Here is a 26,562-nt window from a genome sequence, read left to right on the forward strand (position 1 = left end):
AACGCACAACGGTGAGCGATTTGCTGTCACAGCTTCTGAAAATGGAGAAATGGGCGGAGCTGCTGCTGGGCAAATCCGCCCGCGTTGTCTTTCGTTAGGTGCCGTAATCTCCAATTATTACAAATCCCGAATCCCGGTTTGCTCTGTTCCTGTAGGAATGTTCTAGATTGAGGCCCGCGGAGTGACGTTATCCGAGCCCACCGTGTCCCTGCATGCCTAGCAGCCGTGGGTTTAATCCCTTTCCGATGATGAAACGCGTCGTATTATTTCACCGACAGAGCACACGGTATTATCGACCTCTCGCTAAACCCCAAGGGGGTGGGGGCATGGGGGGGGGGAGGGGGGCGGCATGGGGGGAGGTCAGAGTGCTGGGAGACTGAAATTAGCAGCTGTCATCGCAGGTGGCAGGTGCTGCTGCTGGAGCTCTGGAGGTCCGGTCTCCAGGACAGTCACGACCGTGACTGCGAGGGAGAGAGAGAGAGAGAGAGAGAGAGAGAGAGAGGTGGTGGTGGTGGGAGGAGAGCAGGAGTGTGGGAGGCCCTTTTGAATCAAACGAGGCCCTGACCTCGTTTTTTGTTTTGTTCCTCCCCCCCTGAAAAAAGGAGAGTTTCTGGAAGGCGGAGGCCAGGCGGGGTCAGGCTCTGAGTCTCTGTGTGTGTGATTTTTTTAGGATGAGATGCGGCTGTAAGCTCAGGGCTGTGCTGGGCTGTCGGGTGGGAGCAGCTATCTGCTTCCCCAGCTGGGAGCAGGGCTTGGCTCACAGGACTCCACACTGGCTCCCTAATCTGAGCAGAGTTCATTTGGGAACTTTCACATTACTGTGGCTTAAACACAGTAAAAATGCTCAGTGTTAAATCAGCTCTTACAAATGGACTCATACGCAACACTGTTAGTGTTGAATTAACGCTGGACGTTTTTACTGTGTAGCACGAAGTGTACGCTCTGAAACCAAAGACCTGGAAGGCACAAACGATGACATTATTATTATTATTATTATTATTATTAGTAGTAGTAGTAGTAGTAGTATGACGGTCAAGGGCACAGCTAGGAATTCTGGGACCCATGAAGGAAAATATTGCTGTGAGTCCCCACCCCCCTCCTTTTTTAATAAAACAAATTGATTTTTTTTTTTTTTTTAAAGCTGTGGGCCCCCAATAATCGTCACCACCTTTCACCCCCACTATCAGCAGCCCTGATGACATTTTAACTCCTTGGCAGGCTGGCGGGGGACGGGGGATGGGGGGGGCGCGGGGGTGGGGGGGGCGGGGGAGGCGGGGGATGTGTGGTGTGTTTATAAACGCGTGGCTCAGCTTGGCGGGATCGTCTCAGGTGACCTCCTCGCCGCGCCGTGAGGGAGGCGGGCGCTTGCGGCGGGCGACCTTCGCGGCTCGCTCGCCGGCGACAAGGGCGTGCGCCGGTGTCGGCGCTTTATGGCGCCGTAAACGGCAGGTAATGGAGGCCGCGTGTTAGCGGGCGGGCCGTTCGCTTCCTCTCCCGCCGGTTCGATTTCCGCGCTGCGTGACGACCCCCTTTACGGCCCCCCCCGTTAATGGAAGCGCCTCGGGGAGAAGACAAATAATACAACACACAACAACAAAGAGAACGAGGGTCTGTGTGTTTCTCTGTGTGTGCTCCGCAGTCTGAAACAAAGCTAGCTGTGTGTGTGTGGAGGCCTGTCTGTGGTATACCAGGGGGAAGGGTGAGTGGAGACTTGCAATGCGTCTGCCCCCGCCATCTTTCCCCCACGCAGATGGAGCTGGTGATCGTCCCGCTGGAGTCGCGTCTGTTCTTCTCCCCGTTTCGCTAAAAGCACAATTTCGCGGCCCTGTCCCGAGCACCTCCCCCCCCAACCCCTCCCCCGCCCGCCAGCGCCCGGCTCCGCACCGCTGCTCCGTGATCCGCATCGTGGACTGGCGTTCGCGGCATTACCCACAATTCCCGGCGCCCAGTTTTTCCCCGCTGCTCGAACAACGGCCAGCCGCCGCCTCCCGTTGTCTTCCATCAAAAAGTCGCTCCGCTTCAAAATGTCAGCCGTCCCTCTCCCTGTCCCTCCTCTCCTCCAGTGAACGTCCCCCCGTGACCCCATCTCAGACCCCTTCCCAGAAAACCCGGCTTGCCTCTCCGACTCCGGCCAGTATTTCAAGCGCTGGGCGACGGGCTCGGGTGGGGTGCCACAGGACGCAGGACAGCCCGTTTACACAGACGAATGAGTTCACAGCCACCTCTCAGTCCGTGATTCATGTTTTATTTACCTTCTGCTTAAGACAGGATGACCATGACAAATGCACAATGCTAGCTTTACTCCGCGGCTATGAGAGAGGGAAAAAAAACACCTCTATAATTTAGCATGCAGTTCCTGGCTACGGCTTCGTTGATAAATTAATTGTGTAATGTTATTTATGTATGACTGGGTGGTTAACTGAGTAATTGTCAGTATATTTGTTTTTATGCTATAAAATGAGGTCTGCAAAAGAAGATTTCTACAGTACTTGAGTTAATGATCATTTAATTTACTCAAGAACTTAAAAATTTGAGCGAGTGATATGTTTGTTGTATTAGAGGAAATCTTAAAATAAATTAATTGTGATTTAGATAAAGGGGAGTGTTTTCAGCAGAGAATCCAAACCCTGGTGCTGCAGTACCTTGTGTGTGCCAGTTTCATTCCTAACTTAACTGAAACTGAATCCAGTTTTAAAGAGTATTTAAAAAGCCGTTAATTGTTTATGATTTGAAACTTTGAATGTATAACTTATGTCAGAAAAATATATATTTGTCCGACAAAGAATGAATATGCCTTATTTAAGGACGTGTAATCTAGATCAGTGTGATCAAATGCTTCCTTTTGAAAGAGGGAACATTTTGTATTAATTAACTGACTTCTGGGTGAAATCGGTTAAGTCCTGAAGGCCTAAAGTGTGTGCACCTGGTTATGGAAATGATACCATTTGTGATAAATGAAGAGTTCAACGCAAGTGGTAATAAGCCTTATGGGCATTGGGTTAAAATCTGTTTCGGTACGATTATTATGGTTTTTAAACACACTTTCAACAACATTAATTAATGAAGAGCTTTGCTGGAGCTTTTTTTTTTTTTTTTTTTTACACAGGGGTGTTCCAAGACAAGGGTGAGCATCCCTCTTAAGGGAACAGCATGTCAAACAGAATTCACAATGTAAAATTTTTTTTTTTTTTTAATGTAACTGACAAAAACTTTTCAGTTAATGGAAACATAGCCTCAGACGGAATATGAATTAATCCCATGTTCTTCCCACGCGACGCAGACATCCGGGGGATCCAGGACTTCCTGGACAAGACGTCCCAGCAGGGCATGGACGTGGCCCTGCAGAAGGTGGAGTCCAACATCAACATGATGATCACCAGCATGTTCCGCACCATGCGCGTGGAGGAGCTGCACCGCTACCGGGATACGCTACGCCGCGCGGTGCTGTTCATGAGTCCCACCACCGCCAAGGCCTTCATCACCGAGGTACCACATCGCCGCCCCGCGTCGCTACCGCCCTACCGCCCCCACCCCCCCCCCTCCCCCCGAGTCTCGCTACCGCCCTACCGCCCCCACCCCCCCTCCCCCCCGAGTCTCGCTACCGCCCTACCGCCCCCACCCCCCCTCCCCCCGAGTCTCGCTACCGCCCTACCGCCCCCACCCCCCCCTCCCCCCGAGTCTCGCTACCCCCCCAACCGCCCCAAGTCTCGCTACCCCCCCAACCCCCCCACCCCCCATCCCCCGAGTCTCGCTACCACCCCCACCGCCCCATCCCCCCCCACCCCCCATCCCCCCGAGTCTCGCTACCACCCCCACCCCCCCCACCCCCCCCCGAGTCTCACTACCCCCCCCACCCCCCCGAGTCTCACTACCCCCCCATCCCCCACCCCTCTGAATCTCCTCCTCACAGGCAGGTACACGAAACCCCTCACCCTGGACCGTATGGCCTCACCCGCTCTGGTGCTACCCCCCCACCCCCCCTACTCCCCCCCCCCCCCAGCTTTCTGTGGGCAGTGTATAATTAAAGTATCTCTCCTGTTGTTGTTCCTCGTCCTCTCTGCAGTACCCTCGCTGACTAACAAGGACGTTTTTTCCGATTCATTATGAAGTGTTTTGTGATTCCGGAACATTCTCTGGGAGCGTCTCATTTTTTCCCCAATGCCGCTCAAACAATGGACTTCCGTCTGCACTTTTGTCTCAAGCAAAAAAAAAATTGCAACTGCTATTTACGATTTTATTTATTTATTTATTTGTGTACTTTTGACGTAAGTGCATAAACCCGCGGTTCAATACATGTTTCAGAGTTGAATTTGCGCGAGCACTATTGATTAATGATGTGCAAGCTTTAGTTACTGTGTGCACAACAGCATTCTTCCCCAGTTCTCTCAAAGGTTATATTCACTGCTGGTTTAGTGGAAAAAACACAATCGGAAAAAATTCATGGTCTTGTTCGGCTCTTTATTTCATCATGGCCGCCGCCCAAAATTTCACCTTGTCTTTCTCAAGCCCTCTGAATTGTACTTATTTCATCAGTCCTTGGAACTCACGTAAATTTTACTTCACTTTCCCGCCTTTGGGCGAATGCTCTTATCCAGAGCGGCTTGCGGTGCAAACACAGTGTAAAGACGAGGGGTTAAAGAGCAGGAAGGGAGAGAGCAGAGAGGGGGAAAGTGTAGTCCCAAGAGAGACTGCAAGTGCAAGAAGTACAGATTCAGTTTTCAACTTGTGAGCCACCCTTTTGAACACTAAACTGAGTTAAACTGAGTAATATGAGTCACACAGAATGTCAAAATAACGTAATTTCAATGGCATTACTGAAAATCAGCACAACCTACAACATGAGAGTTTATCCAGCCACTCCCGGGGCCTGAGCACGACTGCCCCATGTGACGAATGTCGAAACCGAAACACCCCTTCGGTGTCGCCTTGCCAGTCACGCAGCACGCCCCCCCCTCCTCCCGTCTCGTGCCGCCCCGCTCGACCGCGCGCCGCCCAGCTGGAGCTAACGCTCGTTAGCGTGATGTACTGCAGCGGCTGTGCGTGTGTGCATACGCCGCGCGCACGGCTCGCGATGCATCAGACGGGTTTCAAAAAAACATCTTAATGTGATGTAAATATTTGCGGTGGCTTGTGAAATGTGTTTCGTTTAATGGGACGGAATGATTCCTCCCCGCCCCCATCCACCCCACGCGCGCTTCCCTGTACGCTACGGAAAAAAACCAGCGGATCGCAGCGCGATTAGCCGCCGTAGGGCACTGTCCCATTCCCATGGAATCAAAATGTCTGCCTTTCCACGTTTGACATACAAAAAAAAAAGACTTAAATCTTTTTGTATAATAAAAAAGATAACGGATTTCGAATTAAAGCGCGACAGCTAAAGCTAAATACAGCTAAATCTCGCGTGTGCCTTTCGCACCTTCCTCTTAATTGACAAATCTTCAGAAGGAGCCGTCAAGATCCATGTTTATGTCCGAGCCGGGCGGGCAGGAAGTACAGCCGCTCAGTATGTGGTTCCTCCAGGCTCAAGGCTACGCGCAAAAGATTTGCTGGCCAGTGGCAGTACAGGGGTCCCCTGGGAGCCCTGTACATGTTGGCTGGCATGAATTGTTGGGCCTAAACCTGCACAGTTGGACAACTTCATTAGGCTTTCTTTTTTTAAAAGAAGCTCATCGTCCTAACATCCCAATTCCTTACCCTCGTCACCCTCCCCCATCTTCCCAAAGCTTTTTTGGGCCCGCGAAGCTGGCTAAAACCTGCTGCATTGCATTAGGAACCAGCAGGGGGGCAGAGGAATATCTCCTGTAATCCAAGAAGAAACAGTGCGACATTTCCTTAGGACAGGCTAAAAAAGAGAATACAAGCTGTGAAAAAATATTTTTTTATTTTATTTTATTTTCCTCCGGCCTACTAAAGTGCAGCTTTGTCACTTCGCGTTTGATTTCATCGCAGGTTATTTTTTTCTGTGCCTCATGGTCTTCCTGTCCTGTGCCACATATCGTAGTGATGTTCCTTAAATCAAAAGCGGTATATTTTATAGTATAAAACGCTGAAGCCTTGTGCTGTATTGTAAAATGATTGAAAAGTGACACATTATTTTTACACGGGGGTCAGAAATGGAGGGTGCTGACACCCTTCAGGTATTACACAGATTGCTTTATGACAATGGGACAGGCACCACAGACGTACGGCTATATTGCTTCTCGCCGACGTTTTCCGGGATTGCCTGTAAAATCTTGATGAAATCTCTTGTGCTGAAATATCACAAAAAGTTCTGTAGAGGCTGTGGAGGGTTGTGGGAGGCTTTTGTAGAAAAGATACAAGCGTTGATATGTCACATGACGTGGTAGCCATATTGGCTTTCAGTACGCTTATGAGATCATATTCTTGTGCTTTATGGAGATATTTTATGGAAGGCAAAAACGTCTAAGGTCAAACGATTGTTTGACTATTTTGGATTTTGTAACTGATCATAAACCACCTCTATTTATATGAAATAAGCCTTGAAAATATGGGTACAGATAGCACTTTTAAACAGTTTTATGTCACATAATAAACATAACATGGCTTACAATCACTAAATTTTTTTCCAGCAGTCTCCCTGTCCTGTGCCCTCGCCCCAACTGGGTTCTGTTGGCACGTGGCAAGACAGGCAAGAACAGGAACCCGCACAGGGCATCTTCTGGGCTGTTTTATCCACCCGTTCGCCCCGTTAGGTTGTTTTTTTTAATGGCCAAAGACTCCGAGCTCAGGTGCAAAAAAAAAAAAAAGAGGAAGAGGGTGGTGGAGAAACTCTGGGCCCGATGCAGGTGCACTAATCCGTGTCCTTGCCTTTTTCTGCCAAAAACAAGCGCCTTGGTGTGAACATAAATCGCGCCTTAAAGATGACTCAGCCGCACGAAGCATGAAATTACAGCACCTTCAGTAAACGTGTGAATCATCTCACCTGCCCCGAACGCTGCTTTGCCTCGGTGTCAACGTGCCCGGCAAAACAGGCAACTTTTCTGCGCCTGTACATATTTAATGCGAAGACATATAATATATGATGTATGCGTCTTGTGTAGAAAAGGCCATCAGTGCTGCCGTTCATGTTGTTGCGTCAGGGAAAGCAGTTAAAGCAGCTGATAATATATCACAACATTACGGTTTGGCATGAAACAGATTTCTCGTCAGTGGATGTCATAATGTAATGTCTTGTCCTCCAAACAGATATCAAACGACTTTTATATGTAACACACAGTAGTGCGCTACGACAAAGCATTTGTTCTTATTATCTGTTCTTATATCCCGCTCAGCGTGATACATATGTAACTATTTCATACGTATGAATCATACATGTGAGTCTTTCTCTTGATACATTGAGCAATGCGAGGCTTTCGTACAAAGTGAAACCTTCCCAAGCCAGTATCCTTAGATACCTGTGGAATGTCAATCACAGGTGACAGTAATCATCACTAACATACGCATAGGTGCTGTTTTAAAAATGTATTCATTATTTTCCATTATTTCATTCTTTCTTTTTTTGCAGAGTTGCATCACGTAATGGCAAACTGAGCGAGGATTTTTTTTTGTTTTTAGATCAATAGGAACATTCACTTGAGCTATTGTCTTCATAAGCACATCGGGGCATGTAAAGTGCAGAGAGAACTTGTGGAAGGTCCTTGGTTGACCTGTGAGATGCAAATGAAAAAGCCAGGTAGAGTAAATTTTTACAGGATCTGCATTTCTTGGTGTTAGTTATTGGATCATACTGTACTGTACAGTACGTGCATCGGGCATCAATCTCTACTGCTTTAGCCCACTCAGCTTGTTTTTGTGGAACTGGGCGGGTATCTTTGTGTCGAGAAAATGAAAATCTTATAGGATAGCTTCAAATAAAGCACTGGGCGATGCTGGATGTCTATTCTTCCACTGTGTGGAAAAAAATACTCTCAAAGTCTCATTTTCTGCTGTTGTATTTAGATGTACTTTTTTGTGTAGAAATATTGATTCTCTCAGAAACAATACTGTATTTCATATCTAACTTTAGATAAAAAAATCTAAGAACATGAAGTTTGATGCTGATGCCTAGTATTTGTAATGTGGAATATGAGAGAGAGAAGAGGAACAAGCAGTCCCATTGTTACAAAGTGGCCTGCTTTGGTTGACACGACCATAAAGGTTTTGCCTGAGCTGAGTTTGAGAAAGTCTAGGACTTTGTCCAGCCTTGCCTTAAACACCCCCAGGGTTTCTGTTTTACTGCTGTACTGACCGACTGCTTCATGAATTAATTCATGGAAAAATGTCTCCTGGTATCAGCACTAAATTGACCTAATTTAATTTCTACCTATGCCCACCTTGTTCAACAGATAGAACTTAACATGAAGGCTCGACTGTAGTCCGCTTTGGTCTACCCCATTTAATCACCTGCCTGAAGGGATTTTATCCACCATTTTGTCTGAAATGCAAGCCTCAGATTTTGTTTTCACTTGGCCACTTTAGCTAATTCAGCAATGCAAAAGCATAGGAAGCTATCCAGATGATTTCAAGAAAAAAGATGATTTCTACAGGTACATTATTGTGATGCCACAGTGGACTACAATGTTTTTCTTCCAACAGGAGTCAAGAGATTAAGGGAGAAATTATTCTCTGAAGTGATAATGCACAGTGGAGAAGATTGCTTACTTGATAAACATTCTTTACAATAGTTTGAGGATACCAAAAACATATTTGTCTTGCATGCGCTATACAAATTATCATAAGGTGTTATTTGTAAATAGTTTAAACATCCATACCCCAGCCCCCATGACAAAACCTAAATATGTGAGGGGGGAACAGCATTACTAAGCCATTATGTGATTGTTATTTCTTGTGCTGTATAATATTCTTATCAGTCATCAACGCATGTCAAACTAGGAGCTTTTTCATGTCTTAACAGACTTATTTGTGAAATGGAGTGCATAGTCCCAGTGCATATTAAAATATTCGGTTAATGGACAACATTGCCAAGAAAACCAGAGAACAGTACTGAACTGAACTGAACTGGTTAGGTCTGCCCTGTATTTTGACAAGATTGCATAACACAAAACAGTAAAAAGAACAAGCTTTGATTGTTCTCTTATATTTTGTGGAATTCAGTCCTACCAAGCTTTAAGTGTGAGCGTCACTTTGCTATTCTGAGCTCTGCCAAGGCCTGCCATTATCTTCATAATACTTTTTAAAAATAATTACTGTCTGCAACATGAAGTTTCTTCTGTACTCTGTTCAGGTGATGTAGAGAAAGCTAGGTTCTGTACTCTGTTCAGGTGATGTAGAAAAAGCTAGGTTCTGTACTCTGTTCAGGTGATGTAGAACAAGCTAGGTTCTGTACTCTGTTCAGGTGATGTAGAGAAAGCTAGGTTCTGTACTCTGTTTCTGTACTCTGTTCAGGTGATGTAGAGAAAGCTAGGTTCTGTACTCTGTTCAGGCGATGTAGAGAAAGCTAGGTTCTGTACTCTGTTTCTGTACTCTGTTCAGGTGATGTAGAGAAAGCTAGGTTCTGTACTCTGTTCAGGTGATGTAGAGAAAGCTAGGTTCTGTACTCTGTTCAGGTGATGTAGAGAAAGCTAGGTTCTGTACTCTGTTCAGGTGATGTAGAGAAAGCTAGGTTCTGTACTCTGTTTCTGTACTCTGTTCAGGTGATGTAGAAAAAGCTAGGTTCTGTACTCTGTTTCTGTACTCTGTTCAGGTGATGTAGAAAAAGCTAGGTTCGCAGTGCTTCCGTAAGCCCGTGGGCGCTACAGGGCGGGATATTAAGCTAATTCAGTCCCGCAGAGCACCGCTGTGCTTTGATTGGTTAAACTGCCAACATGGCCGTTAGTTCTTTTCACTGAGCTGCCCCCCCCACCCCCCCCTCGGAGAACACATAGTTAAAAGTGAGCCCCTCAACCGGCGAAGCATGGAAACGGCGGATTGGGACGCGCGTGTGGTGAGCTTCTACATCTGTTTCGATGTGCTGCACGGGACCCGGCTGAAAGCAATGCTGATTAAACAGAGCTCCCGGTCCGTCGTGGTGAGGCAGCGAGGCTGATTTAGAGACGCTGTAAACGGGCTGGAAATGTGCTTTTCTCCGAACGCTCGACGAATACCAAACGCTTCAGAATACTAAAGGCTTCAGAACACTAAAGACGCAGTTTTGACTGTTTGCAGGGTTCTAAAATGCTGTGTGTGATGGGAGTATGGCATATGCAGTATATATAATGTTTCAGACAAAGTCATGTTTTTCTTCATTTGGCACTTTACTCCTCTGTTTTAGATTTGTAATCAAACAATACACATGTGGTTTGGTTGATTGCAAGGGCCCACTCTTAGGTATTTTTATCTGCTTCGGTTTCACCCCATGGAGAAATTACAGCATTTTTTTTACACATAGCCCCTCATTTCAGGCTACCGTAATGTTTGAGACATATTAATGTAATGTAAATGAAAGCACTCATGTTTAGTACTTTGTTGCGTACCCCTTGCATGCAATGACTGTTTGAAGTCTGTGACCCATAGGCATCACCGGGTGCTGAGTATCTTCTCTGGTGATGCTCTGCCAGGCCTGTACTGCAGCTGTCTTCAGCTCCTGCTCGTTTTCAGGGTAGTTGCATTGAGTCTTCTCTTCAGCGTATGAAACACTTGTTCAGTTGGGTCCCGATTGGGCGAATGACTTGGCCAGTCCAGAATTTTCCCGTTTTTTGGCTTTGAAAATATCCTTTCCTGCTTCATCAGCACGTCTGGAATCATTGCCTTGCTGTAAAATGAAGCGATGAGTTCAGTGAGTTCTAGGCAATCAAAAGCCTAGAATCAGTGTACAGTGTTATTAAGGGAAATTATAGATGATTATTCCATTATTGACATTACATACAAATTACAAATCCCACAAGCATGTAGGCCTACATTACCAAAGTGATTGTGTCTAATCAAGGAAAAATATTTTGTATTTAACAGAACAAGCACCGCGACAGAAATACAAGCTTCTTCAGAAACCCCGCCATCAGACTTTAATTAAAATTACAAACAGAATGAGCATTTAATATAAATTAAACCATGGGGTGTAATCATGAGCTGAAAGCATTATCTGTACAGAATACTGAAGTGCACATCTGGGGATAAATTAGAACTGGACATTTTTAAATAACCTCAAAAATATGTCCATTGTTTTGTACATAGCCTGTTGTGAGATACAATACCTTAGTGGTTCAAGGTTAAAATATTTAATCATATATTAATTTAATTGACTTTTTTTTCTCAAGTCATTTGGAGAATTGGTTTTTTGAAACGATAGTTCTTCCAGGAAGGGGACTCTGGTACATTATGAATACTGCGTATGTGAAATTTTAAGTTTCTCTATTCTATTCTAATATATATGCATATATCCCTTCAGCCCATTGAAAGCCAAGAAAGGAAGGCTATGATTAAAACAGGACGGTGAGGTGGGAAGTTCTTTATGTCTTTGAAGTGCTTAGTTCCTCAAAATAGACTTTTGAAAAGACGTTTTTTAAGACTTTTTTTTTTTTTTAAAGAAGAAGAATTTAAGAGAACTATTACAATAAAAAAAATCTCTAAATAAGCAGTAAAATGTGGCCGTATGTACACTGACACCTCCTGTCCTCCTTTTACAGAGAATGTGCTGAAATTTGATTCAATGCTTCCATCGACACTTCGCCAAATGTTACACTTTTATATTTTCAAATGCGTGCTTGAATGGCGGCTGATTGTAGCAAAATGCTGTCTTTTATACCCCATAATGCACTTTTGTGTGCCTTAAAGGGTCACAAGCTTCCTCACAGTGGTTTTTACCTGTGTGGACCAATCACGTCCCTGGTTGAGCAAGAGCTTTTGTTCAAAGACCCACCGTAGACCCCCCCCCCCCCCCCCCCCCCCCCCCCCCGTCTCACTTGTCCATCTGAATGGAAAAAAAATCAATTCTTAGCTTTTTGATTCTAGGATAATTGGGGTTACATTAGAAGGTCACGTGACAAGAGAATGGTTCGGGGCATCGCTTTATTTACGTGTTTAATCCTCCCTGAAGATTCCGGAGTTCTCACATGAGCGCCTGAGTTTGCGCAGTGTCAGAAACGGGCGTCAGGTGTGACACTCGACTCGACTGCCCAGAGAGGTTCCGCGGAGCGAGATGTCTGACAGACACCAGACAGATGTTAAACAAAGCCGGGGTGGCGGGGGGGCAGAGGGGGAGAGGGGGGTGGCGAGCAGGAGAGAGATGGGGACACTGTCCTGAGAAGGCCTCCCTCTGAATTATGGGAGGTGAAAAGTATCTGTCAGCGTCAGGGACAGGTGTCCATCACCTCACGGGCAACTGAGTGACAGGTACACAGCTGTCAGGACGCTGTCAGGGTGCTGTTCACCAGGCAGGGTAACATCAGTTTTGGGGATGTAATCTTGTGCCACTGTGAGACAAACCAGATATTGATAGACCTCATAGTTGAGAAAATAAATCTGATGTAGCGTATGATAAATCAAAAGGACATTCAAGAGAGAAAAGAATGAAGACAGTTATAGATGTAATCATGTGTACTAGGTACAAAACGGAAGTCCTCCTTGATGAATCTTATTTTTGAGAAAAAAAAACTGATTTATCAAATGCAATCCAAAACGGCATAGAATGTATAATAATGCAGATTTTGGGTGTGTTTGTGTCTTCTAAAAATCACACAGCCTCTTTGATAAACCTTATATATCTACTTATATGTAACCTTGTATAGCTATATCGTTGAGAATCTAGCAGCTTTGTTTCAGAGCTGATCCAGTAACTGGCATGTCAGTGCTGTTTCGGTATCTGGCATGTCATCGAGAATCTTGCTGCTTCTTATTAGAGCCGATCTCATAACTGGAATGTCATCGAGAATCTTGCAGCTTTGTTTCAGAGCTGATCCAGTCTCTGGCACGTCATTGAGAATATTGCAGCCACTTATTAGAGCTGATCCAGTATCTGGCATGTCATTGAGAATATTGCAGTCTCTTATTAATGCCGATCCCGTAACTGGTTCGCAGTCAGCTCACACGCGCAGTAAATATGTGCCCTGTGGGCATCGGGGCAATCTGGCTGCGGTTTCCCACCCCGGGGTCTTCTGTCTGTCTGACGTGGAGAGGTACTGTGTGACAGAGCCACCCGACGGTCGCTTCGGCTCAAGGTGAGCGCGTGCGACGGATGACGGATGGCGCCTCTCTCCTCTCACGCCGCCCGCCTAATCTCTCCCGGCGCAGTCAGGACTCAGACAGCGCCCTCTGCATGTCGGAGTTTGAACTGCAGACGGACCGGGCTACCTTCACCAGTGACGGCGCGTCTAAAGTGGGAGAGTTCGGATGGGACAGCTGGCCCTGCAGGGGGCAGCCTCTCGAGTCGGGCATCTTACGCCATATGACCAAAGGTATCTGGACACCGCTTGGTCTGGGGCTGTTGAGAGGAGAGTGAACAAAAAGGAGCCAGGAAGACAGATGTTCACTACCTGGAGGATGCCCCGGTTCGTTACGGGGTCGTGGTTCTACATCGCCAGGCGACCCGTGGTGACAGTGATGAAGTCAGCGTGGCGTACTGTACCTCTCTCTCTCTCTTCGCTGATTGACACTTCCAAAACTTTTCTGCTGCTCAGACACATTCTGGCCGCCGTGGCAGGAAGTAAAGGAGCCTTTGAAAATGCATTATTCAAATGACCTGGCTCTGCTGGGCTGATGGTTTTCTTGGAATTCATTGTGTGATTTTCTTCTCTTTTTTTCCCCCCCTTTCAAACTCAGCATCATTACCAGTCCGCTGTCGTATGGCCAACGTGTGGTAGGGAAGGGTAAAAGGGTGTAGTAGCAGCGTATGAGTTATTTTGGGCTTGTGTATAATGGAAGCTGAGGCACCATGGATGACAAATTAATTACACATACAGATTCAACGCAACATTTAAAACACAATTTTAACATTTATAAAAGTACTTAGTGCTTAATTCCTCAACAAAATGTTAATGCTAATGCCAAAACATTTGTGGCCGCTTAATAACTTAAGGCTTAAGCTTGTAAAGGATTCTTTGCTTCATGCAACAGTGATTCTGAATTCTGTTTAGTTTGTTTGCTTGTAGCCTACGTGTTAATCAAATAGTCATATATGGCTTCTGTGGTCTTCTGTAGTTTAAGACCACAGAAGACACATTTGCAGTAAAGACTGTTGTTGAGTCATTTGGTTTTTAACTCCAGTGGGCAGTGTCTAAATTTAGGATAACGACACGTTTGCTGATTATAGGAAATCAACTGATTAGGCTACATGGATAGTAATTTAAAATCCATCGTGCTGAAACAAAGACAGGGAGCTCTCGCAGTCCTGTTGCTTCTCAGATTTCCCCTGTTTGCGTCATGTCTTCCCCCAAATTTGAGGGCGTGTCCCGCGTGTTCCCTCCGGAAAGGCTGGCAGGGTGATCTGTCACCCGCCCTGCGACGGAGGCGTCCGTCCATCTGTTGATCTGCGAGCTCCCGACCGACTAGAGGGATTGTTTACTGGGCTTTCTGGGTAATTAGGAGCCTCTTCTCCCGTGGAAAACCCCACATTACAGGGCCAATTAGACTGCGTCGTGCTTTTCTCCATTTCACCCTGTTCATTCCGGCCTGTTATTTATTTGATTGTATTTATTTATTTTTTGTAGTCTTCAAAAAAGGGCTCTTTCACACAGACGCATTAGCTCCTGCATCACGCTCCATCATGCAGTGTTTCCGAGGTGCTGGAACGACGGGAGCGTAAAATTCACTTTTAAATAAATGGGAAAACCAGCGTGGGGGAGGGGGGGGCAGCTTTTAGATTTGAGTGGAGAGAAGGATGAGGAATAAAATTCCTCGTTCCCTGGTATTATTCGTTTTCTTCTTCTCCTCCCGTGTCTTTTTCTAATTCGCGCTCTTCACCTTAATGGAACGCGTGCTCGTCAGACGTATCGGATGCGAAATTGAAATTGTCTGCGGCGGGTCGGGGGATGAGGATAAGCGCTCTCCAGAGGGTTGGCGCATTAATTCCCCGCAGCCTGCTCGGGTGGCCGCGCGGACCGAAAACGCAGCCGCTCGCCGTACGTCATTCCGCCAGACCGCGGTCTCGAAGGCTGCGTTTGTCTTTACGCGTTTTTATTTCGCGTCCGTTAAGATTAAAGACGTCGTGTGGGGAGCGCGTGCCGAGTTTAGTCTTTTAATTCAAGGAAGCATGTCCGTCTGCTCATTTCCCCCCCTGCTGTTTATCCCCACGGAATACAGATCACAGAACAATCCTTATAAATTCCAGACAAGGCGTGTTTTAAGTGAAGGAGCTGGTTCCTCGTATGTCACGGCAGTGCTTTCCCACACACACACACACACACATGCACACACGCACACACGCACACGCACACACACACACACACACACACGCACACACACACACGCACACACGCACACACACACACACGCACACACGCACAATCCTTTTCAAAGTGGTGCTGTAGCTACTGCACAGTGACATACATGGATTAATGTCTGACTTCTCATTGCATTGTTCCTCCAAGTGATGTCTCAGCTGTAATATAAAAGTCCATTGATGGTGGATCTTTTAGTTTTACTGAAGCCATGCGCTCTGAAGCCATGCGCTCTGAAGCCATGCGCTCTGAAGCTGTATGCTCTGAAGCCATGCGCTCTGAAGCCATGCGCTCTGAAGCCATGCGCTCTGAAGTCATGCACTCTAAAGCCGTGCACTCTGAAGCCGTGCGCTCTAAAGCCATGCGCTCTGAAGCTGTATGCTCTGAAGCCATGCGCTCTGAAGCTGTATGCTCTGAAGCCATGCGCTCTGAAGCCATGCGCTCTGAAGCCATGTGCTCTGAAGCCATGCGCTCTGAAGCCATGCGCTCTGAAGCTGTATGCTCTGAAGCGTATGCTCTGAAGCCATGCGCTCTGAAGCCATGTGCTCGCGTATTCGCACGCAGATGCTTTCGGCAACGCTGCCGCTAGAGGATTTCTGGTGGAGCTTCACGGGCTGGCGCTTCTGTGCAGGCTCAGCTGCGTAAGCCCCCTGCTAGTTTGGGGGGGGGGGGGGGTTTTTCCCTGCAGCTGAAACTAACATACGGACGTAGATGTTGTCTCTCCGTCGCACTAGAAGCCACCCACCGCTGCGTACGCTACACTGGAGGAATGAGACGAGCTTAATGCTGAGTTGTGTTTTTTTCTCAGTTGTATTTCCTGGGCTGGCTCAGTAAGCAGGCCTGTTATTTAGGAGACATCATGATGGCAGAGTCGCTGTTGCTTTAGTTATTCAAATCTTTTGTTTAAAAAAAAAGAAAAGAAGCTTTTAAACTAATTGAGCCCCTTGTGCAGAACAGAGTCCGGTTTGACAAATGTACGCTTGGGAAAGTGGTGTACAAATGTCACCTGGCTTGTACAGGGAATATGGAAGGAGTCTGTTGCATATCTTTGCCGGCAGGCATATGACCTTTCATCCTGCTTCTGCCGAATGGCTGAAGTTAAGTGTGGGCGCGGTTTGTACTTGGATGGGACACCACCTGGGAAAGCTGAGTTGTGGCTGAAATTGGTGTTGGTTCCCTCTGGTCAAATAATCTCCTATGGCCTAGTGCAGTGATGGGGAAACTGTGCTGTAGTAGATTCTGTTTTTCAGATTAGATGTTAAACCGATCATTGTGGTCATTAAAAGATCCCATGACATGTAAAGAGTAGGTGTCCTGGTTAAATTCCCAACCTGGCTCTCTCTCTACCTGCCCCCCTAATCATCCCCCAGTTTAATTGGCTAAAAAAAGAATTCTCTTTCTTCTCCCTTCACGTCAGCTGGCGAGCATTCTGGCACAAAATGGCCGCCATGCATCACACAGGTGGGTGCGACACATTAGTGGCAGTTGAGGCGAGTTCCTCCCTCATTACTGTGAAGTGCTTTGAGTGTGAGGAAAATCGCTGAATAAATTCAAGGCTGTGTTCTGTGGTACACGGTACAAAGACTGAGACACTTGGGGGTTTATTCATAGGCATTGATGGTAACAGCTCTGGCTCTTGCAAAATCTCAGTAGCAATGACATTTAGTGATTTGCAAAGGTAGCGGTCAAATGCTCAAGATAATGGCATCAGCTTATCATTGCCTTGTTCCACTCAGTAAACGAGTGAACTGGTACTGAAACACAATGGCAGCATCGCATGTAAATCAATGCAAATATGAGACATTAGCTGTCATGAGCATCGCTTACCATTAAAATCGAACTGTTATGACTGGAGGACATCTGGTAAAGTAATTATTACCTGAGCGCATTCATAATTTAAATGAACAGTTTGAAATTCTATTATCAGGGTCCTTTTTGAAGGCTTTTTTTTTGGTTGTTTATCTGTGTTATCAGTGATAGACGACTGTGCTAAATTAATTCGGTTTAAGATTATTGACAGGCCGCATTTCGATGCATTGCCACATTTATACAGTCAACGAAACTGTGAGAAAAGAGACAAAAAACCATTAAATATTGGCTCATAAACCTTTACACGAAGTTGCCATAAACATGGGTCGTCACATCATTTGTAATTTTGTAAATTTTTCTTCCTTTTCTATTTTTATTGTTCCAATAACATGGCATGCATAAAATGCGTTTGTGGAATACCTTGCGGGTGGTCTGCATGTGCTTCTTACTGCAGCCGTAGGCCGGCAGTCCTCTGCGATTAGGACTGCGAGAGAGCTTTTCAATTCTCCGCCGCTCTCCCAACTGACCTGCCGAACAGTGAGGTCATTTCGCCCGTAACGAGTTCACAAACAGTGGAGAATCAGAACCAACTGTCGGCTCAATAAATTGCCATGACAACGGCGCGTGTCGAGGAAGAGTGCCGTGGTGTGCCTTACGGGAATTCCGAAGCTCTCACAAAAATAGGACGTGGGAACCATGTTTCTGCACTCTTGGCAGCAATTACTATAACGACCTAACTCGCATATTGGGGAGGTTAAAACTCACTTAACCTGTACATAAGATGGCCGCTGTTGGTGTTGACCTTAGAGAGTAAGAAACAATGTAACCACGATATGAGTCCGTGTTGTACATCCACGTCTTATGAATAGGTCAAGTGAGTTTTCACCTTACTAATATGCAAGTTAGACAGTTGTACTAATTGCTGCCAAGAGTGTAGAACATATACTTCCCACGTCCTATTTATAAATGCTTCGGAATTCACATAAAGTCATAAATTGATTTTAGCGTATATTATCTGCAATATGATCAAATAAAATAACTCATGTTCAAGCGGAAATAGTTTATCCAATGGTGGGTGGTGTTAGTGAAAACAATGATAGTGATTTCCCCTAATACCACACAGCACCGCGCTTGCTATACACAGTATACACAGTAAAATGTTTGGTGTTTAATCAACTCTTGCAGAGTGCATGTGGTCCCATATCTACTCTGATAGAGCTGCATTAACACTGGTCATTTTACTGTGTGATTTTCAAGGAGCAGATGGTTTTATTCAATTAGAAAAAATTTAAATAATAATCTGACAAGAGAATTTCAGCCCGTTTGACCCCTTGGGCTACGGTGAAAATGTACTGCTCCAAAAAATGCTTTTTAATAAATAAAACTTTTGCACCCCTCACTGTAGCAACAATACCAGGCTGATATGGTACAATAGGGTCTGAGATACCTGCTTATGATGGATTAATAAAGGGTTCATTGTACCACACTTAATAAGTATGCAGACACTGTAATTATCTGTGAAAACCTGCCAAGTAAAAAGTATTCTGGTTTTGCAACGTAGTTGAAGTTCACATTCGGTTTGGTTTTGATTTTCAACTACATTTTGTTTTTGCCATTTTTTCCTGTAAGTTAAGCCCCTGATGAATGGTGGCCCAGACATGGGGTGCCTTGATAAGGATACAGAGTGTGGATGACTTCTCTAGTCCTCTCCCGCTGCAGATGGCTGTTATACATGCGGAAGAGAGGCGCTACAACGGGGTCGAGCGGCCGGGTTCGAACCGATAGCGTTACCGTGGCGTTATCATAACTGTCACCTCCGAGGCCAGGACCAGAACACCATGAAGCCAGATCGGGGCGGTTTAGACCGGAATGGAGGCACAGCACCGACCCGAGCGGCAGTCCAGAGAAACAGCTGGGGAGAGGCGGAGATGAGAAAAACATTAGTGCTGGAAAAGAGAGCTGAGATTTCCCTGGAGAAGGCCGCTCAGACGCAGAGGAAACCCCCCCCCCCCTGTACAAGAGTTACCAGAGTTACAGCGTTTAAAAAAAAATAATAAAAAAGAAAACGGCTAACAGCGGAGAGAGGCGAGGCTGATAAAAACAGCTCCGGTGAGCGTGGGCATTACCGTCGGGAAAGCGTGGAGAGTTACCGCTCGGAGAAGAGACAGAGAGAGGGTCTCCCGTGTAACGTGTAACGGTAGCTGAGCGCGCTGAAACCGTGACGGGATACAGGCGTGTTGTCACGTGGCGAGCGAGCGAGCGAGCGAGCAAACTTCAGGACACTTCAGTCTTAATAAAGAGAAGTGTTGAGGCAAGGGGGGGGGGGGGGGGGGGTTCGCCGCGGGGGAGGAGGGCTCTGTCGCTAACACGCTAATTAAACGCGGCGGCAACGTTGGCGGCGTGTTCCCGCCACGACGGGAGGACGACTGCGCCGTCAGTTCGGTGGTCCGGCGACAGACAGAAAAGAATGAGCTGAATCTGGTGAAGGCAGGAGCCAGGGAAGAGGGGGGGGTGGACGGAGGGGGGGGGGGGGGGGGGTTGCTTTAACCCGACGGAGGGTCACACGCCACAAAAGTTCGCTCCCCGCTGAAACCGATTCTCGGAGTCCTCCGCAGGCAATTTCGCTGCAGAGGGGAAGTGACACGCTGGAACAAAGGTTAACGTCTCTGATGCTCCAGAGTATTGCTTCAGTGTGGGCACGGCGGGGCCCCAGTGGACAGCGCGGGACTGGCCCAACACCATTACAGTCTTTTACAGCGCATGGCCGTGCTTTATTTAACCTGCGCTGGCGACAGGAGAGACAAAAAAATCTGGACTCCAGAGAAATAGTGAATTTCTTCACAGGGATTAAGATGGAGAAATATCTTTTAAAAGATGAAACGGCTGCTGGTATTTATCCTTAAACCTGTTAACTACGAAATACGACTGCCTCTCTACTCGACTCGTTTTTTTAAATATTGTGTGATCTGTTGCTGATATTATAAATTACCGTTCAACATTATGAACTATATCCATTTTATTTGAATCGTGCGTGCAGTATGTCGACGCATTTCAATAGCTAAGTATTACAGAGTGAATAGCCTTCTCTAACATTATTCTAATGGCCGTTAGTGACATCTTACTTACCCACAACCCAATTTAAATTTACACGTAATCAAATTTACAGTGTAAAGAATAATTTATGCTGCAACGTTTTATCTGCCGAATTAGTCTGCGATCACAGTTCTCCGGTTCACACCGCCCAACCGGAGGCAGAGTTTCATTCGATACGGATCAAAAAGAGCGAAGGAATAATTAGCTCGTGTAACATCGCCGCTGACAGCTGTTCGTCTCTCCCGGTGCGGCAGAGGTGACTTAAAGACGAGCGCTCGCGACAACCCTGCGATTTCAGTCCCTTCCCTGTGCGTTTGGCCTTTATTTTTTTAAAATTTATTTTCCCCCCTCCCGCGGGAAAAAAAAAGAGCGAGCTTCTTCAACCGCGTTGCGCCTTTAAAAAAAAAAAAAAAAGTGCGGTGGATCGATACTCTTGATTGTCAGGATGGATCCGGACCAGATTTAGCCTGGCTTGTCCTTGAGGCTCTGACTGGGTTTATGGGCCTCAGTAAATCAGCCACGTATGAACTGCTATGGGCAGCTCTGGCACAATTAAGCACATGGTAATTAGGCAATTTAGGGCAATTAAGAGTTAGGGAGGAAGGCACATAAATCCCCTCTCCCTTGAAGAGCACTGTCGCCCCAGTCACGCAGTGTCTTCAGGCCTCCTCCGTGGGGTCTTTAAACGCGGGACGGGGCGGTCCCTGTCGAATTTGGCTCTGGTGCCTGTGTGAGCTGTCCTCGGCTGCACCCAGGCCGACGCTGAGGAGAGCTTTCAGGGAGCCAGGGAGCTGACGGTCGGGAAAGGACGCCGTGGCACTGCACGCGCGCGCGCGCGTGTGTGTGTGTGTGTGGGTGGGTTTGTGTGGGTTGTGTGTGTGTGTGTGTGTGTGTAGCATGGTGTGTGTGTGTGTGTGTGTGTGGGTTTGTGTGTGTGTGTGTGTGTGTGTGTGAGCATGTGTGTGTGTGTGTGTGTGTGTGTGTTGGTGGGTGTGTCAGCATGGGTGTGTGTGTGTGTGGGTGTGGGTTTGTGTGTGTGTGTGTGTGTGAGCATGTGTGTGTGCGTGTGTGCGTGTGTGTGTTGGTGGGTGTGTCAGCATGGGTGTGTGTGTGTGTGTGTGTGTGTGTGTGTGTGTGCGAGTGTGTTTGTGTCTGTGTGGGTGTGTATGTGTATGTGTGGGTTTGTGTGGATGTGCGTGTGGGTTTGTGTGGATGTGCGTGTGGGTGTGTGTGTTTGCTAGTGTATGTGTGTGTGTGTGTATGTGTGTTGGTGGGTGTGTGTGTTTGCTGGTGTATGTGTGTGTGTGTGCATATGTGTTTGTGGGTGTGTTTTTGGGTGTGTGTGTGTGTTTGTGGTGTGTTTGTGGTTTTGTGGTGTGTGTGTGTGTGCGTGTGGGTTTGTGGTGTGTGTGTATGTGTGGTGTGTGTGCGTGTGTGTTTACATGTATGTGTTTGTCTGTGTGTGTTTATGAGTTTGTGGTGTGTGTTTGCTTGCATGTGTGTGTGTGTGATGAGAGAAGAGTTAAAATAGCAAAAATAACACTCATCACTGCCTTTGTACATTATGGGAATAACACTAGCCAGGGTTATGTCCAAACAACTACGATTTAGAATATCGGTTATGATGCTAGAGTCACATGTGCATAAGAGAGGGCCCGTTTCATTGGGTGTGGAGAGCAGCGCAATTTTCCCTCCAAATGAATGGCTTAATGATCATATTCCTGTCAACAGCGTATTCATTATTAAAGAGGGGGAATTTGGCATTTTTTCTCTCTTTAGACAGATATGATGATGGTACCCTGCAGTATAATTCCATTTCTTTCATTCCAGCGCTGGATTCTAATTGGGCAAAAAAATAAAATAAATAAAGAAATAACGGTGTGCCACAGAGACAGTAAAGGTAGAGAAGGAGCGCTTTTTTTTTGTTGCACTCAATCAGTTTTTATTTAATCTCTCTGTCCTCGGTTGGTGAAGCCTCAGGGACTTTACGTCAGCCCCTGAGTTAGAAGTTTCTGTCACTATCAGACGTTAGGCGAGTTACCTGTAAATTACGGAGAACTCGATGTCTCTGTCCGTTCAGAGGCTTCTACAGCCTTGAGAAAAACAGAACAAGCCTTGTTGCCGCATCTAGAGTTATTTTTTTCCCCCTATATTCAACCGAAAGAAAAGGATTTCTAAAAATATTAGTTAATGTCTATAACTTCAATTCTTCATGAATCAGAACCAAAATGGTGTATTCCATGAATCAGAGCCAAAATGGCGTATTCCGTAAATCAGAGCCAAAATGGCGCATTCCTGTTAGTTTATGATAACACCGGGCTGTCTCTTACCCTGAATTTGGAAATAGCTTGAAGGCTGCAAAGCCAGACATTACTACCCTGATCTTAAATTCTGATATTTTGATGTCAAGCTGGGACAGACTCAGGCTCATCTGTACAGTGACTATATCAGCATGACTGGTGCAAAACTTCAAAAAACATTGATGTGATGTGCGAATGTACAACTTGGCAACCTGTTTACAGATTTGGTACAGGCATGACCAGTCAAGTGATATTGAAAGGTATCTAATTTCTCTGGAACAACAGCAAAAAAAAGAACTCCTTCCTGTAAAACATTTGAAAGGCAGATAGATAGTCATTATAGCAGAAACATCTGCTCCTGGTTATTTGATTAGAAAGTACTCAAAGCTTGCTGGAATTTAAACAGCTTGGGTGCCAAATACGGTTCATAAGGCCGCAGTGTATTCTGAAACCACGGGAAACACGACATTAAAAAAAAATTATATTGCCGGAGAAATGGTTTTTGATAGAAATCGGCGTCAAAGTCAGCGCAGATCTGTCACAGAACAGCAAGCTGATCGTTCAAAACGGATCATTTCAAAGAATGTTTGGTCATTTGAATTTTTCTGGATATACAGTTTATCGTGTTTATCAATCCATAAATGTGTAGCACCGACTGGCAGATGTAATAGACATATGTATTATAAACAAAGAAAGTCATTCAGTTGGCTTGAGTTTGAATTATTTCGTGTCACTTAACTGGAATTGCCCCACACGCACAGCACAGTTTTTTTCATGCCTGTCTGTCTGTCTGCATGCCTGTCTGTCTGTCTGTCTGCATGCCTGTTTGTCTGTGTGTCTGTTTTATAGAGAATGTAACTGTTTCATTATGTTCTTCTTTGTCAGAGGTTGAAACCTCTTTTTACCATTCTTCAGAATATATGTTTAACGAGTCGACCTGCGTTTTTTCTTAAACTGTTTTTATTTTTGGTGCGCAGTACTCCTTTGCAAGAAAGCATGCTTGCAAACTTTCTCCTTGGGTAGGCAAATTTTGAAGAGCCGCAAAGATTGTGTGACACAGAGGTCAGAGCGTGATGTTGTTGCTGGGTTTTATTTAGAGTAAAACGGTAGTTTATTTATTACGAGCTGACGCATCAGCTGGAGATGTTTGAAGTCCTGTGAGGTACCGGAGGTGCCATGTGTTAACTAACTGTGGGAGTATTGCCAATGGGGTGCTGAAGGATGTGGGTAATTAAAATGGAATGTTAGAGATAATTTACTTTAATGATTCTTTAAAAAATTGATTTCATTTCTTTTTCTGCATTTGGTTCTTTTGCATATTTTAAGTGCGTATTATTGGGCATTTAAATCAGGTGTTTATGAGTGGTTTACATGAGGGCTACTCAGTAAAGTATTTTATATGGATACACACAATTTGCCTCTTAACTAGCTGGGCAGTTAGGTAGCAAACTAGTCAATGGCCGTGCTAACGGTTACATAGTGTGATATTTATGCCCTGTTCTACCATATCTACCATAACTTAAGTATTCAATGCGTTGCTCAGCAAAGTGTACCAAAGATCTGTCAGGCACTAACTCAACCATTACTGGTTTTTATTGGCGGTATGGAAAATGTCACTCAGCACTCACTATCTTTACTGTGATTCATGACTCACTTAAAATAATCATTCAAAAAAATGAACCGCGCACGTGTGTGTTTGTGCGTGTGTGTGCACGTGCATGTCTGTTTGTGTGTGTGTGCGCCTGTGTGTATATGTATGTATGTGTGTGTGTGTGTGTGTGCACATATGTGTGCGTGTGTGTGTGTGTGTGTGTCTGTGTGTGTGCGTGTGCACGTGTGCACGTGTGTGTGCCTGTGTGTGCACGTGCGTGTGCACGTATGTGCGTGTGTGTGTGTGTGTGCGTGCGTGTGCATGTGCATGTGTGTGTGCCTGTGTGTGCACGTGCGTGTGCACGTATGTGCGTGTGTGTGGGCCGCGATGACAGTGTAACACATGGCCCGTGGCGCCCGGCTCTGCCAGCGGCGTGTGACTGAGTGTGTGTCTGACCCCCGTGTGTGTTGTGTCACCGAGCAGCGGGGGACCCGCGTGTGACGGCCTCCCCCCTGACGGGCCGCGCGGAGCGGCGGATGAATTATGCATGGCGGAGTCAGGTGGCTGACATTAACAGGAAATGGCAAATGTGACACGTAGCGGTTACCGTGCATTAAGGAGCGCGAGCGCCAGAGCTAATGCTAGCTAAACGCGTGAACCCGGGACTGCGCTCCGCGGGACAGCGTCGCGGCGCTCTGTGAGCTCGCTCCTCAGCGCGGCGAGAAGCTGCTTTCGCTGGTCAGAAGAAACGCAGCGCCTACGCTAATGACTGTGTCGTAACCACGCGGCCGATGAATCCCGGGTCAGGGCGATAAACTCGCTTCACGCTTTGGTACAGGTTTGGTACAGCCGGGAGGAGAAAACAAAAAAGTGTTGTTCAAACCAAGATTTGTGCGCTAACCGTTTTCCACTCGCGGTGTGAAACTCTGAATAATTGCCACACGCTGTCTGAGGCACAGCTGGAGTGTGCGGTACTCTGGCTACCTTTGCAGATGTTCATTATACGTGGTGAGTTTATAGTGTACACTTTCATATTGGGAATTTTTTTTGCCAGGAACGTGAGCTGGTTCCCATAGAAATAATTGCAAGGGCTTTATAAACCATATCTACCGTAATTTGTTTTGAAAGCTTCTTTCATAAGCATACAGAGGGGAGGGGGGGGGGGGTGAGGTAGGTGATGGAATGATGTCTTCTCGTCTCTTGCCAACATCAGCGCTGGCAAGAGTCGCTGTGTATTTTTCTAATGTTAAGGTTTTTTTTTTTTTGCAGTCTAAATTTGTTATTCTGCCAAAATACACGGACAAAGTCATCGGGATTTCTGTGCCAAAAAGTTCTGACTTTTCCTCAACTTCCTCAACTGAGAGAGGGAGAGAGGGAGAGAGAGAGATTGTAAAAACTGACCTTTCATTAAACAGAGAGAGAGAGAAAGAGAGTGAGAGAGAGAGAGATTGGAGATGGCACATTTAAATTAAATAAAAAAGCCAGCTTGTCAGTCTTCATAGTTTTCGCAGATTCATTAACTGCTGAACTGTGTCTTACCCCAGAGAGATTCGAGACAGTGATGTCCCGTCTCTCCTCTGGGCAGGGAGAGTCCCCTGGGTGACCTGCGTGTATTTGACGGGCCTCATTGTTCCTGTATCACAGGTAGGGCCTCTTAGTAAGTGAAGTATGAAGCGCGTGGTGAGAATCTATCAGTCTGAGGTCACTACGCTGCGGTGGTGGCTGCCGCCTGCGCGCGGTTCTCTGCAGGAGCCGTGGATGACAGCGAGTCTGTGGCTTTTTTTGGCGGTTAAGGGCTTTCCGGCGGCTGTTTCAGCCGCTCACACCTCGGTCTGAGTTTGGCCTGGCGGTTTCACTGAGGCCCTCGTGCGTCCGCCTTCGAGTGCCGTCCGGGACCTCGGCCTGGCGGCAGGGTAGGGCGCAGTTTTGATGACTCTTTTTTTTTTCGGCTGCCATCCGAGCCCCAGGATAAGGTTATTTATGAAGGCCCTCTCTCCTCCCGCTGATTAAATCTGCCAGGCAGATCTGGGCAGGTTTTTGGCTCCGTCCCGTCTGCCCGCTGTGCCCCGCTTGTGTGCGCATTAGCCATTTTGGATTACGCCAGACTACTTTATACCGACTCGAGAAGGTCAGCTCTTTGTCTGACATGAAGTGTCCTTCAAGTGTGGCCCAACCTGCGGGCAAAACTACTCTGGACCTGAACGAGTTAGTCCTTCCCTGGTTTGTCCTCTTGCCATTCACAATTTCCAGATTTTGGTCATTTTTCCAGATTTTGGTTCTCTGGGTGTTGCCAGTGTCCCTTGCTTTGGGTCCAGGGTGCTTATGTGGGTTACTCCCCACCTGTCCCCTCCTGTAGGCGTGCTCAGGATTAATGGTATTCTCTCTGCATATGGCAGATCTG

The 26,562-nt window shown here is 46.4% G+C and overlaps 1 protein-coding gene across 2 annotated transcripts in view; it reads left to right on the plus strand.

Annotated features, from left to right (window-relative positions):
• The window catches only part of grid2 (glutamate receptor, ionotropic, delta 2), a 377,520-nt gene that overhangs the window by 206,584 nt on the left and 144,374 nt on the right, over window positions 1-26,562 (plus strand). For both annotated transcript variants that reach the window (XR_004761248.1, XM_035379838.1), the window contains exon 4: window positions 3,281-3,486. Coding sequence is in view for 1 of the 2 variants with exons in the window: in XM_035379838.1 (XP_035235729.1) it covers window positions 3,281-3,486 (206 nt within the window). In the remaining variant the exon portion in view is untranslated. The remainder of the gene's footprint in view (window positions 1-3,280; window positions 3,487-26,562) is intronic.

The sequence above is a fragment of the Anguilla anguilla genome, chromosome 10 (assembly GCF_013347855.1).
Source record: "Anguilla anguilla isolate fAngAng1 chromosome 10, fAngAng1.pri, whole genome shotgun sequence".
Taxonomy (NCBI): Eukaryota; Metazoa; Chordata; class Actinopteri; order Anguilliformes; family Anguillidae; genus Anguilla; species Anguilla anguilla.